At 34.1% G+C, this 15,380-nt stretch overlaps 2 protein-coding genes across 3 annotated transcripts; both read right to left on the bottom strand.

The window, feature by feature from the left end:
- Positions 1-6,841: 6,841 nt before the first annotated feature.
- Positions 6,842-8,865, bottom strand: LOC126374917 (uncharacterized). 2 transcript variants are annotated; one of them, XR_007567516.1, is made up of 3 exons: positions 8,727-8,865; positions 8,421-8,493; positions 6,842-7,620 (listed from the first exon to the last, which is right to left on the bottom strand). XR_007567516.1 is itself a non-coding variant. In XM_050021690.1 (2 exons), the coding sequence occupies exons 1-2, from the start codon at positions 8,542-8,544 to the stop codon at positions 7,205-7,207; spliced, it is 540 nt and encodes a 179-aa protein (XP_049877647.1). In that variant the 5' UTR covers positions 8,545-8,627; the 3' UTR covers positions 6,842-7,204. The 2 variants fall into 2 exon arrangements, 1 of the variants encoding a protein (XP_049877647.1); XM_050021690.1 differs by lacking the exon at positions 8,727-8,865 and having other exon boundaries at positions 8,421-8,627.
- A 1,044-nt stretch (positions 8,866-9,909) lies between these two features.
- LOC126374817 (uncharacterized) lies at positions 9,910-15,081 on the bottom strand. Its single transcript, XM_050021544.1, has 7 exons — positions 15,017-15,081; positions 14,849-14,921; positions 14,576-14,667; positions 14,304-14,486; positions 13,899-14,223; positions 13,543-13,807; positions 9,910-13,150 (listed from the first exon to the last, which is right to left on the bottom strand). The coding sequence occupies exons 2-7, from the start codon at positions 14,877-14,879 to the stop codon at positions 12,868-12,870; spliced, it is 1,179 nt and encodes a 392-aa protein (XP_049877501.1). The 5' UTR covers positions 14,880-14,921; positions 15,017-15,081; the 3' UTR covers positions 9,910-12,867.
- Between the last annotated feature and the right edge of the window lie 299 nt (positions 15,082-15,380).

Here is a 15,380-nt window from a genome sequence, read left to right as displayed (position 1 = left end):
TGTTTTATGTCTAAACAATTATGAGTTGTACACGTTTTATATAAGTAAATTATTATTATCTTTGATTTCAGATATTAAATCCAAAAGTGTCGACTGGATTTACATGAAAAGGTATATCAAATAATTTTCTTTTTTTATATTTTTAACATGATATACATATATAGAGTGTATAATTCAACCAGCTGCACAATGCACTTAAATCAGATATATTTTACTTTTATTTTTATAGATTATTTTGTACATATACTATTTTAACATTATTATTAAACTTTATTTCAGTCAGTTCAAGAAGACGAGATGAAAAATTTAAAAGAAAAGCTGAACAAGTCCCGCCTCAAGATCAAACGACTTAATGAAAAAAAAAAAAAACAATGTGACAGGGTGTCACAAAGACAGTTTCTAAGCAAATTGACACTGTTTAGAAATTAATAAATTTGTATTTATTGTAAATATAATGTACATAATTAATAACGTGTGAAATAAATACTTGCTAATGAACAGATTTACGATCTAATTTATATTTCATTTTACCTCCTTTTCTTATTTACTCCTACTCCAACACTCCAGGTTGATACGAACTGCGCCCAATAAAGAATGTAATGAATGTTATAGATTTGTGTAAGCGACTTAGATAAATCTTGACTAAACCTTCCTTTACAAATACAAATATACTTTATTGCACACAACATACAATACTTACAAGTTTTGCACGAAAGATACAGTACACCACCTACCTACCTTTTACTTTCCCTTTCTGTTCTCTTATGAATACTTGTATGCCGTATTTTTTTAAGTATAATGCTATATCTAGTAGGTACGAGTATGGTAATCCTAGTATTGAAACAGCTTGTAGCCCTAGTAAAGACCGCCATTTTATGTTTACAGAGTGGCACGTTTTTTCAGTAGGTATTTCCAGTCCATACTCTTTTCTATGTCTATGGCGTGACCCCATCGGGTCTCTTACCGTCTGTGCGGCTTAGACCCGGCGGCGGCGGTTCCAATTTGCACGGCACGTCGATCGACACCAGTGCACGGCGGATGACATCATAAATAAATTCGAATATTACAAAATACTTACCGATGAAACGATAACAGTTGGCTATTTTCTTTCCTTCCTGAATGTGAGCTGCAGCTCCAAACTAATATAAACCAGACAATATAATCCAAAAATGGTTAGATACTTACCTATCAGAGACAGAGTCTCCTTTCATCAAGAAGAAGATAATTGCATCCTACAAAAAGAAATCTTGTAAAAAAAAATTATCGACATTAATTGTAAGTAAATTTAATTTTATCGACATATTACTAAAGTGAAACCCAACACTAGGCAATGAAAAACTTGTGACAACCTACGAAATTACGAAACAATTTTTGTATATGCGTCTTTGTCTAACATTACGCCGGTTCCGTAAGATAAAGTAGAGCAGAATTATAGAGTTCTGTTGCTATTTTAGCCTTCCTTCTATGCTTTAGTTATTGTTCTGAGCAGTTGACTCATCTTTTTTTTTTCTTAGGATTGGCTTCGTGCGGTTTGCCCACAACAATGATAGTAAAACGGATTCATAGGAAAGAACAAGGATCTGAATTTGGAAAAAAGATCAGGAAGGCTATATAATTAATTAGAATAAAACATAAAATAATGGAGATACGTACAGTTTAAGGTCATTTAATAATACATAGGTATATATAAATATTTGTATATATCTGGATTCAAACTGTGCAAAGGTCTTTGGTGCAACAGAACAGGGATGAAAGTACGTAGAGGAACTTTTAAGGAATGAAGAAATGTACCTATACAAAGGGGAATGGTCAAGGAGAGAACACGAAATATTCGGCCTTTTTCGGCCGTAACTATCGTACAGAGCAGACGTATCGTTAGAGCTCCCAATATTTTCTGTTTATTATTTATATACACCCAGTGTAATTTCAACCTAATTTTTAAATTAATTAGAATCGTTATCATAATCATACAAACGCTGTGCATACGACCTTTATAATTAAGTCCGCTACGAGAACAACTCGACGACAGCTCCCCGCACACCTCGAGTAAAAGAGACGGGCTCATCATTATTTATCACTCCGTTTCGCGCAGTGCATACTACGCCGCCGCCGTCGAACAAGACTACCGTGAGTAACATGAATCCAATACGCTCACCGACTGGATGCGGCACTCAAGTTGAATTACTTGGGTCACCGTCAAACATACAACTTACGAGCTCCGTGTCTGATTCTAATATCTCACACAATACTCACAGGCACAAAAGAAAGCATGGTGACGACTCGGAACATATTAAAACTGAGCTTTCTGAATTAAGAAAGCAGATGTCCGAAATGATGTCTATGATCAAAGTTTCTACTACTGCTCAATCAGAAAACATCAATAAGCTGTGTTTAGACATGACAACTATTAAAGAAGAACTATTTAACATCACAAATACCATAACGAATATTACCACAGACCAAGAAAATATCAGGGTAAAACTCAAAGATGTCATGTCGACAAGCAAAAGTTCACAGGAAAAGATAACTGCATTAGAAGCAGAGGTTCAACAGCTTAAATCTACAACAAAATTAGATACTGCTTTGAATTCTTGCACTGGGTATGAGGAAATACTTAGCGAGATACAAGAGAGGATTATTAGAAGCAAAAACATTATTATGACGGGTGTTAGGGAACCAGACCCACAAATGACTACAGATGAAAAGCGAGACTTTGATCAAAATAAAATTCTTGATATACTGTCCGCGGTGTCTGAAAATATTTCTCCACCAACAGCAGTAGTCAGACTGGGTAAACACACTCCAAATAGAAACCGTCTTGTCAAGGTTTGTTTTGCATCAGCAGCGCACAGCAAAATGATTTTACGCAATAGAAATAGCCTGAATCGAGATGATATTAAAATATTTTCTGACCAAACACCATACGAAAAGAAAACTATAAAAAATCTACAACAAGAACTTATCAACAGAACTGAAAAAGGGGAAAAAGGTCTGACTATAAAGTATGTTAAAGGAATACCTAAGATAGTAACTACACCAGCGTCAAAAAACTAATTAGAAAATGTCCAAATCAATCGCTAGAAAACATTACATACCAAATAACCGATAATTATGCAAATGTAGAAGTGACATCAAAGTCCTTACGGTGCTTTTATGCTAATGCGCGAAGTATTATTAAAGACGGAAAATTGGACGAACTCAAATGTATTATTCACGCGCTTCCTAAACCTCCCCATGTTATAATATTGACGGAAACTTGGATTACGTCTGAAGAGGAAGCCGAAATACTCAAAATACAGCAGTACACACATTATTATAATTACAGAGTAAATGCAAGAGGAGGGGGAGTCTCTATATTCGTCTCAAATATCTTAGACCATTCTCTTATCGAAGAACGAAGTGAGAACGAAAATCATTACCTTTGGATTCATATTAATAAATTTTCTCTCGACATAGGAGCGATATATAAACCTGGGCGTACGAATTGTGAGGACTTTCTTGATACACTTTCATCACAACTTTATCAGCGAAAAAGAACATTGGTTATTGGCGATTTTAACTTTGATCTACTGGACCCAAGAAAAAGCAAGGAATATAAACATACAATTAAGGAACACGGCCAAATAACCCTGAACAAAATTGACCCACTTTACTGCACACGAGAAACAGATAATACTAAATCAATTATAGACCATGTACATTCGAACCTGAAAGAAAATAAATTCCACTTTTGCATTATAGAATCAGCTTTATCAGACCACAAGCAAATATATATAGAAGTAAAAAAGTTCATTAAGCTACCAAAGACTACGAAACAATATACAGCTATAGATTACACGAAACTATATAAAAATATTAAAGAAAGAAAAGACACAAATGAACAACATGAATATGATAAATTACAAGAAAGTCTAACAAACTGTATCAATAATAGTAAAGTAACGAAGAATAAAATAATAAATCGACCAAAAGAAGAATGGATAAACAAAGCTATTATTGAAGGAATACATAAAAGAAACATGCTCTGGGTAGAACATCACAGGAATCCTAACGATCAAATACTTAAAAATAAATTTCAAATAGAAAGGAAGAAAGTCGCCGATGACATAAGAAATACTAGAAATAACTACTACTGCAAACTATTTAAAAATTGCACGAACAAACCTGCCAAGATGTGGGACCTTATAAATACTCTGTCAAGCAATAAAATCAAACATATTAACCCGCCAACAAAACTTGAAATGGAATCTGTTACCATAACTGACGCACAGGGAATATGTGAAGGGTTCAACACATATTTTTCAACAATTGGATTGGAATTAGCGCAAAAAATTCCTGAAAAATATCACAAAACAAATATTGAAGCAAGGAAATCTGACTGGACAAATGAACTCACACAATTTGAACCAACAACGGCAGAAGAAGTTATTAAAATAATCGATGGACTGAAAGTAAATACTTCATCGGGCTTAGATGGCATCACCACTAAAGCTTTAAAATGCACGAAGGACTTATTAGTAACTGAGTTGACAAATTGTATTAACAAATGTCTTCAGCAGGGGGTTTTTCCTGGTTGTCTTAAAGTTGCGAAGGTCACACCAATCTACAAGTCCGGGCTTAAAACGGATCCGGGAAATTATCGGCCCATTTCGGTTCTACCCATTACCTCTAAAATCTTTGAAAAAGTAATTCACAAACGACTTACTAAATTTCTGACATCCACAAACTTTTTATATAAAAAACAATACGGTTTCCGCGCTAAATCAAATACACTCTCCGCAGCAGTTGATCTTGTTACAAATATCAAAGTAAATATAGATAATAAACAGATTGTTCTAGGCATTTTTATAGACTTGAAAAAGGCGTTCGATACCGTTAGCCACATTAAACTATTAACTAAACTAAGTGATATTGGAATAATTGGAACCGCCCATGATATATTCAAATCATACCTCTCAAATCGGTATCAAGCTGTCAAGATAGATAATAAGCAAAGTACAGTTAAACCTTTAACATATGGAGTCCCGCAAGGGTCAATCCTTGGTCCCTTATTGTTCTTGATTTATATAAACAACCTACATGAGATCGGGCTAAAAGGCGACGTCACCCTCTATGCGGATGATACTAGCATATTTTATAGTGGACACTCAATCGAAACAGCTATGAACGATGCACAAAGTGACTTGAATAAGCTTAATGAATGGCTTAAGTACAATTTACTCACAATCAATGTAGCTAAAACAAACTTTATAATTTTTGCAGCGAAAAATAAAAAAATCCCCTATTTTACACCATTAACTATTAATGACGAAGTAATAAATCAGAAAAATGCTGAAAAATACCTTGGTTTAACTTTAGACTCATCCTTGACATGGAAGAATCACATAGATAATATTAGCAGCAAAATGAGATCGCTAACAGGTACAGTTAGAAGATTTTCGAAATGTTTGCCACGAGTGGTTCGATATACTATTTATAACTCGCTCATTAAACCACACATTGAATACTTAATAGAAATATGGGGCGCCGCGGCGAAAACAAACTTGAACCATGTGCAAACGTCACAAAACAAATTAATTAAATCTCTCTTTAGATACCATTATTTAACTCCGACAGCGGAAATTTATAAAAATACAAAAATCATGAACATTGAACAGACCTACATATATAAAACTTGCATTCTGATCAGAAAAATTTTAAATAAGGACATCCACACTCATCTCAATTTCACCAAAAAATGTCAAATCAGTAAGCGCATTCTTAGAAGTGCTAATAACTTAATATTACGGCAACCAAGAACCAACTATGGTAAAAAGAATATATTGTATGAAGGCGCGCAATTATATAATAAAATTCCGAAAGACATAAAAGAGGCCAAATCCATGTCAATCTTCAAAAAGTCCCTAAAAAAGTTTGTGTCAAGCAACTTACATTAAATCCTTAAACACCATTTATAATAAGTTTAAAATTAAATAGCTACTACTGACCTAATATATTATAATATACATATATAATTATATATATATATAATTTAAAACGTAATAATATATAATGCCATATCTAACAAATCGCAGTTTAAGACATCCATGATACTACTCTCTGTACAAACCGGGCAACCAGTTTATATTGGAATGTGTCCGCGTGATTTAACATGCTGCGAACGCAATGTCTCAACTCAGAATACACTGGTGATGCAAGCTATGCCATATTCGAATAAAAAAAAATGTGTTATTGTAGCTCTTATTTATCATATACCCTCAAAATGCTTTTGTACGTATACTTAGTTTTTAAATTCTCAAGTAAGTGAATTTATATTCTTATTGAGAATAAAGATTTCTTTAAACCTAAATAAATAGTATCACTTACACCTGTACCACACTCCCAAGCATCGGTCCGATTTATCTGAAGTCTGGCAAGATGGTATTGTACTAGTAGCACGTTTACACAACTTCAATTTAAAAAACCAGGGTTTGGTAGGAACGATTCTTTGAATAGAGTAGTAATATTTTCCTTTTGACTGACAGCTCCATAGGTATCCAAGATTGCTTCCACTGATCTTAAGATATACCCTTGGCACAGAACCCAGGTCGTGGTAGTAATTCATATACGGGAACACGTCACCATCATCAACAGCCCTATTATTTGTTTCTGTCGATTTAGAGCTGTTGTGTGAGGTTATTCAATTTTCTTTTTGTTTTATATTGCTAGGAATTTTATTGTGGCCAGGTAAAAATAATGACCCTTGTTATTACACCCAGGTTGGGGATTGCAATTTAGATATATCCATATATTCATTTGGAATTCGGTTTGTGATCGTGGCTTATGTAAAAAAATGAGTAAATTACATTCTAAAAATTTTATTATTAAAAACCCCATAATCATCATTATTTTCACTCATACAATATTATCTTCCTAAGCAACCTATGGGTCGAGTACTAGGTTCAAGATAAATTATGAAATTCTGATCACTAAGTAAAGACAGATCTAAAAGTAACGAAAAACATATTTTTTTTTCTACTTAACTTATTTAAGAATTATAATCAAAAAAACGTAATAAGTCCGACATATTATCACGTTTTTCTTTGACGTCACTTTTTCATACATATCCTTAGTAATTTCGTGTTTTGACCTATAGTAAAAGTAACGGATTTGACTATGTAGTTGGAAACTACCCTATTGTAGGTAGGTAAGGTACATAATATAATTACTTTGCAAATATAATATTATAGGTACTTTTACTTTTAGGATGTATTTTATAACTCTTGTAAGATTCCTGGCGAATCGCGTCTGGAATTAGACAACTTTTAAGAAATGGGTAATCAGCTTGCATATCTTTATGTATAAGGAAATTTAAAAACCATACAAATATATCATCTGAAGAATTATCTGCAATGCATTTCAAGCAATATACATCCTGTTTAGGTAGGAAGCCCTTTATGATAATTATATCATTATTTGGTTTTTTATTTTGTTCATGTTTACTGGAATTTTGTATAGAAATTTTAGGGGCTGAGACATTTTGCATGGAAAAGATTTTATTTTCTATCCATGGGAACTCTATAGCATCAAATCTGTTATCATTTTGATATGCTGGTACTTCAGGAATGTCTTCATAGGCATCTGAAAAAAAGAAATATTAACTGTAATCTTAAAAATAACAATAGCATGCATGTAACGTCTCCTCTATAAACCAGTAACTGTAGCAAGAAGTCCGCATACCTATTACTGTTGTAAGTACATAGTTGTCACATGAGTCGTGTCAGGGCTATAGATGTAAAACAACAGATTTAAAATGTTTTAAACCCCAAATAAATAATTTTAAACCGTTGAAAACTCGCCTACAACAATAAGAGAACTGTGTTTTAAACTTCATTATGGGCAATTTTTGGTCACTTGACATGTTTCGTATAATTCGTTTATAGCATATCAATAAAAAGTACTAAACACGCTAAGTATCTTATTATCAATAACAGTATACTTATTACACATTCAAAAAATCTTTACACAGTTTATAGGTAAGTACTCCATTATATCCCTACCTCGGTAAAATCAAGAAAATGTAGTTATAATTAAGAAAAACAGTCATCAACAGCAGGCATTTTAAACCAAAATATGTAAATGATTTGATTTCGGTTTTAAACAGTTTTCTTAAATAATACGAAGAATGGGAATGATTTTTGAGTACCTAAGTCTAAGATCCTATTTGTAGTAAGTATTTAAAAATGTATCTGACTCAGTTTTTTATCTTATTAATTATAACCAATAGTGTTGGTTCATATTATATTGCGTCGCACCATATGCGGGCTCCATGCTACGGCTAAGGGGCTAAACGATGAAATTAATTAATTATACCTACCTACTTGTCTGATTACCTATCTAATAAATAACTAGCATGAGTTTTGAATTAAGTATCTACTTACCAGGCAATTCGTCGTCGCTTTCAAGAAGTTCTTCCAATTGTTTTTTGTTTTCCATTGTAATATCGGGGAATTCCTGCAAGTAGGTAGTTACGACCGTCGACCAAGAATGACAGTTGATTAACATAATAACGAGGTATCTACCTATGTAGGTTTTTATATTTAATTTTATCAGATGAGCATTTAGATGACAATAAATTTGAATTATGTACCTACATTAATACGAATCCAAAGAAGTAAATGCTACAGGCATTTTCTATTTTCATTATCAATCACAATGTTTGCAATAATGATAGGTATTTTACTCACAGTAAATAACAGTCACTGTTTTCTGCCTAGTTCTTGAATTAATTTCTATCACAGACGGCTAATAAATTACTGATATTAGGACTCGAAATGTTCGTAACAAATATCTTTAGTTGTCTAGGTACCTACCTAAATCTTTGTTTTTTTTTTTTTTTGTTTTTCCCCGAAGGGTAAGGCAAAGGGAACTATGCCCATACAGCCATGTCTTACGTATTTTTTTTCTTGATGATTAATGAAATGATGAAAGGTGATGATGATGAAACCTAAGCCCCCACCCTCGGAGTAGACTCCTACTCCGAACCCCAAACGAATTAACTCAAAAGTCCGCATAAACTTTTGAGTTATGAAGCGGCTTCCCGGCACGAAGCGAAAATAGGCAGATACACTTTGTTTATTGAATACTCCAATATAATAACACTCGCGAATGTCTTCCGACTAACTTAATGCGATCATTAACCACAAAACACCACTTCGTATTAATTATTTAGATTACTCAATGAAGAAAGCAACTGTCCCGTTCCCGTTTCCCGCCGAAAAGCCACAAAAACATCGAATAACAAACAAGCAAAGCAAGGCGGCACCATAGATAATAGTGTTGCCCGATAATCGACTGTGTAGGTATCGATTATTTTCTAAGCCCCTAAATAATCGAATATAGGAAACACGTACCAGTGTGTGTGAATTTAGCATGACGTTGGTATTCCACCTCACAACCCACACGATGTGAAGAGAAGAAGCATGACGCATGCAAACTAAAGCAGAAGTTGTGTTAGGGAAGATATTTGTGAAATGTAATGCCAAACGAATAAAAAAAAAAGAATATTGATATTGGATAAACTATTATAATAGTGGTAGTGACCGGGACCAACGGCTTATCGTGCCTTCCGAAGCACTGATCATCTTACTTTTTGGACAATCAGGTGATCACCCTGTAATGTCCTAACCAAACTAGGGATCACAAAGTGATTTTTGTGATATGTCTCCACCGGGATTCGAACCTGGGACCTCCGGATCGTGAGCCCAACGCTCAACCACTGGACCACGGTGGTCGTTATTTTTTCAGTGACGGCAAGGGTAACGTGTCCATAATGTCAAATGGGGGTCGAGCGAAGATTATTTAAGTACTTGTTTGTTAAAAGAAAAATGTGAAAAGGGGCGAGTTGTCGGTGTGTTATTTCGACGTTCATTCGGAGTTATTTACAATCATAATATTTTTTATTGTATCGCAAACAGTACAATAATCCTGAAAGATCTTAAATAAAACATAATAGGCAGCAATAGTTTGCCCATTTTGAACAAACAATATTAGAATACCCATATAATAAGCCCATAAGGCTTTGCTTAAAATAATTTGAAAAATATAAAATGGTAAGAAGGTAGGTACCTAGAATTTATACAATGTTAACATTTACTGCGCTGTAAAGACTTTTCCTTTGTTTTCTTCCTTGTAATTTCATGGATAACAGACAATTATCACGTTTATTTCGACAGCGTCATCTATATTATTTTTGGGTAACGTAGCCTGGAAAGTCCCTCATTATGGATAAATATTTCATTCATTCATTCATTGGATCCTGGAGTATTGCAAATAAAAATAAAAGTCGAATATCTTTTCATTTATTGATCAGATTGATATTAGGTCTTTACCTATGAAATTGCCGTTTTGTAAAAGATTTTTTTTCATGATTTTTTTATTTGTATTTAATCGAAGTAATCAAATCACCCATGCAATCAATGCAACTTTAGCAACGCAGTGGCAGTTTATTGATGCCCTTCTTAAAGAAATCAGCTGGACAGGAGTCAACAAATTCTTCAAAGGCTTTTTGTACTGCCTTTCGGGTATTGAATTTTTTTCCCGCTAAGAAGTTATTCAAATTCTGGAATAAGTTGTAGTTGTAGGCACAAGATCTGGTGAATAGGGCGGATGACGGAGAGCCTCCCCTAGTTCTTGCAACTTGGAGACCGTTTGCTGTGCAGTATGAGATTGAGCGATTGACCAATGCTGGTTGGAGATGTGCCAGCTTCTCCATCATTGTGTTCAGTTCTTCACAGTACACATCTGCAGAAACGCTCACCCCGTTTGGTAAGAAGCTGTGATGAATCACACCGGAGCTAGACCCCCAAACAGTGACCATCACTTTTCTAGGGGTAAGTTTTCGTTTCGGGCATTGTTTAGGTGGTAAATTTTTTACGAAATGGCAACGCAGGGTCGGACGACGTCAGCTGGGCTAACCTTAAAGATCCTAGCTGTCAGTTTTGAGCATACCTGGTCTGCGTATACCATGGTGCTGGCAATCATTGTGTTCGCGGTGCACCCAATTGTAAAGCTTTTTTACCTTGCCCATTTGACGCAAATAGACCAATGTTGTTTTGACGCTAAAGTCGAAAGCTACTGCTAATTCAGCCATAGATCGTGTATCTTCAGCTTCCACAATCGCCTTTAATTCGTCACTGTCGACCAAAGTCTTCGACGATGGCGAGGTTCATTTTTCAAGTAGAAATTTCCAGTTTTCCATTTCCAATTTAAACGTCGTTAATGTTGCGTGTCGCTTGTGACGCGTTGCTGCCACGACGGTACTCATACTTGTATTCCATAATTACTCAAACTTAACGTATCCATGATGACGAAAAATATTGAAATGCGAGGAAAATGTAACACTAATCAATAAACAAATGACTATTTTTGGAAAAAGAATTCCATGTTTTTAAAATAAAAATAATTACAAGTTAGAATTCTTAGCCAAACAAAAATATTTTGATTTGAAATGGCCAGTATTGCAGAACGGCAATTTCATAGCTAAATACCTATTATTTGACGCCAAATGAGACTTTCCAGGCTACGTTCTCAAACAATAACATAGATGGCGCTGTACAGAGTTGCCTTCATTTAACCTTCTAATTTCATGGACAACAGACACATATGCATCTTTTATCTTTGTTTTTGGGTATAAATGATGGATGAACCTCGTTATTACACCCAGGCGCAATACATCTTCCACCCATTATTATTCTGATCAAAATATAGAGCAATATCCTCGTAACGCCCGGATTTCCAGACACAATAGTTAAACAATGGGATTTGGATTTTAAAAGGCATTTGGGCCTTACGACCATATAGGTAGCAACATAACTCTATACCCTATCTGATTCAAATTGATATTTATTATTTTGATCTTAATTTAATTTTTATTTAAAATACCACTGCCATTACATTTTTGAATAATTATGTACCCATGCAATGAGAAATAGCTAATTATCACTCTGTACAACGCCATCTATATTGCTTTTGGAGAATGTAGCCTGGTTATGTCCTTCATTTCGTTAGTAACAAAAAAGGTGATGCTGGGGAATGGCTTATCCTGGCACTGCCACCAAAAAATGCTCGTAAATTTTTAACGGCAGACCGACAAATACTGATATTTGGCGACAAATATTCGTAATTTTTTCTATGTAGGCAGTATCCTGATTCGTTGTGGTGGTAGTGCCAAGATAAGGGACACACGACGTTTTGCTCCGCCATGTTAGCGGCGCGTGTGAAGCAATCACCGCACGCACAGAGTACGTGCAAGCCGCCAACCGCAAAATAATGAACAATAGAGATGCGCTATATAAAATGTTATCCTAATTAACGTTACACTAACTTATACGTAACTTAACGTTAATGATGGAGTTTCCAGGCAACATTACCGAAGACATATATAGATAGCGCTATACAGAGTTGCCTTCGTTTAACCTTCTAATTTCATTGATAACAGTAACAGACTTATGAATCTTTTTATCTTTGTTTTTGGGTATAAATGATGAGATGACCCTTATTATTACACCCAGGCACAACACATCTTCCATCCATTATTATTCTGATCAAAATAAAGAGAAGCAATATAGGTAGCAACATAATTCTTTAGATAACATATTGCAAATATCAAGCAACAATTATTTTTATACATGTTTCTGCCATTACATTATATTTTTGAATAATTATTTACCCAGGCTATGAGAAAATGGGTAATTATTACGTTAAATTTGTACAACGCCATCTATATTGTTTTTTGTTTTTAGGGAATAAAGTAGCCTGGAAAGTCTCTCATTGTGTGACACCACACTGTAAACTATTTTTTGTAATAGTCAAAGTTGAAGTGACTTTTTATTCTTTATGCATGTCATTATCATATTCTATAACTTCCAGCATTCCTTCTTTATTCATAGTTAATGTTTTAAGTCTTTTACTCTTTGATACTTTTGTTTTTAATTCATTCAAACCATACTGGATGACTTCTTCAATAGGGGCTGTTTTATAGTTTTTGTAACTTGACACTAGCTTTTGTGTTGCATGATATACAAACATATGAGTAAAGCCATCTGGAAAGTGTTTTAGCAATTCCTTCCATCGAATATCTGTCCACACTTGAATAGATGGCGATCTTATTCTGGAAATTAAATATAATTTTAGTATAAAGCATCATTTTCATACAAGAATTTGTTCACAAATATTCAATTATCCATCATATAAATACATGAGAGTCAAAATGATGGATGTATTGTAATAAATCCAGGCAAAATGTATATCAAAAAATTGTACCAAAAACTGTTCTATTCAGTACCTATGCTTTAAAAATTTGTATACATTGTTGAGTTAGTAATATTCCAAAAAATCTGTATAGTAAATATAGTAGAAAATTATTTAAGGGATATGAGATAACAAATATGTGATGAAGTGCATAAGCTACCTACAAATTGTTTTAAGACCACTTCAGACCCATCATTCTGAGACTCAGATCAGGTGTAGAGCAACAAAAACATCCTTAGGATTCAAACTTACTTTTTTAACACTACTTTTCTCACTTGTTTCAGCTTTATGTCATATTTCACAAACAACTGAACATGAAGGAAAGTGTACCAAAATCTTTGTAAAGATGTATAGGTTCTCCCCAGATCATCCTGAACTTTAAGCCATATTGACTTATCAAATCTTTCATATTTTAAATCTTCTAGGGATTTTTCAGAATGGCACATTAGTGATTTTACCAACTGTGTTGCTAGCGATAAATTCCACTTTGATGTCCTGTCTTTATTTTCTTTAACACCTGAAAGAGCAAGAGTCGATTAAAAAAAATATACAAATATTTTTTAGTACAGATTTTTTCAAAATGTAACTTATGTAAAATAAATATTCACCTTTATTAAGAATTTGTAATCTTCTGTGGATTCCTCTTGGTTCCCGGCCCAGTATTCTTGATAAGTAACACACTGCTTTACTAGGTTTGTGTTGGAAAACTACTTCAATGATCTTTTCTTCATTTTCAGAGAATGGTCCTCTCACTGGAGCTCCATAGTGTGATAAATAGAACTGATATACTTGGTACAAGTTTCTCTCCAGCCCTCTAGCTAGATATGCAATAACAAAATGCCTGACTTGCTCCTCTGGAGTTACTGGGTTTCGACATTTATTTCTATTACGCCAGCGAGCCAAGCAAATTGGTGTATCTGGCAGATTAAATTTCTAATCAAAAAGGCATTATTATCAATAACAGTAAAAATGCTTTAACAAAATATATATTATAAGTATGAAACACTACAAACCTTTCTAAGACTTTTCCATTTTTTTTCTATATGTTCCTTTTCCATCTTAGTAAAACTATCAGTTCGAAACTTTTCAGATTTAGATTCTTGATTGTGATTTAAAGGGCGAGTGAGACAGATTGGTTCTTGATACCAGGGTTGATACCATGTTATAGGAATTTCGCCAACTTTCTCTAATAATAACTGCAACAACACGTAAGAATATAAAGATGCAGGTAAGAGAAGGAAAGGGGCACTTAAGAAATATTTATCATAAGACAGTATTATCATACCTCCATGAAATTTTCATCGTCTTGTTCCAGCTGCTCCAAATATATCATGAGCATCTCCATGCATGTTGGATCAGTAACATCGTCAAAACCAGCTGTAATGTCGTCCAAATCCATAATTATTGTGGTAATACACAAGTATTTCACTTTAATTCGCAATATTCTGCACTACAAAATATTTTTTCATTTCTAAAACTTGTTTATATTTTTCCATCAGCTAAGCTAACCTACGAAACCAACCAGCGAAATGTTTAGCTCACATGAAAAAGTACCTACGTCGCAGGGCTGCCAGATGAAAAAAAGGCATGATCGTACGTCAACTACAAAAAAATCGTATTCCAAGGAAATTCTGAAATGAAAAGCTAAATATTACATAACTTTATAATTGAAGCACTTCATTATCTAATATTCTTTATTTGCTTTTTACCTAAGAAAGTTACTTACTTTTGTTACGGATTCGGATATTTTAGGCACTCCTGGCTGTGCCTAAATAAAATATCACCAACACTAACGATGAAAGATATATTTTTTTTTGGTTTGGTTTTCCCCGAAGGGTAAGGCAAAGGAAACTATGCCCATACAACCATGTCTGGCGTATTTTTTTTTCTTGATAATTAATGAAATGGTGAAAGGTGATGAATGATGATGATGAAACCTAAGCCCCCACCCTCGGAGTAGACTCCTACTCCGAACCCCAAACGAATTAACTCAAAAGTCCGCATAAACTGTTGAGTTATGAAGCGGCTTCCTGGCACGAAGCGAAAATAGGCAGATACACTTTGTTTATTGAATACTCCAATATAATAAC

The sequence above is a fragment of the Pectinophora gossypiella genome, chromosome 2 (assembly GCF_024362695.1).
Source record: "Pectinophora gossypiella chromosome 2, ilPecGoss1.1, whole genome shotgun sequence".
Classification (NCBI taxonomy): domain Eukaryota; kingdom Metazoa; phylum Arthropoda; class Insecta; order Lepidoptera; family Gelechiidae; genus Pectinophora; species Pectinophora gossypiella.
The sequence above is the reverse complement of the archived record's forward strand: the minus strand, read 5'-3'. Positions and strand labels throughout refer to the sequence as shown.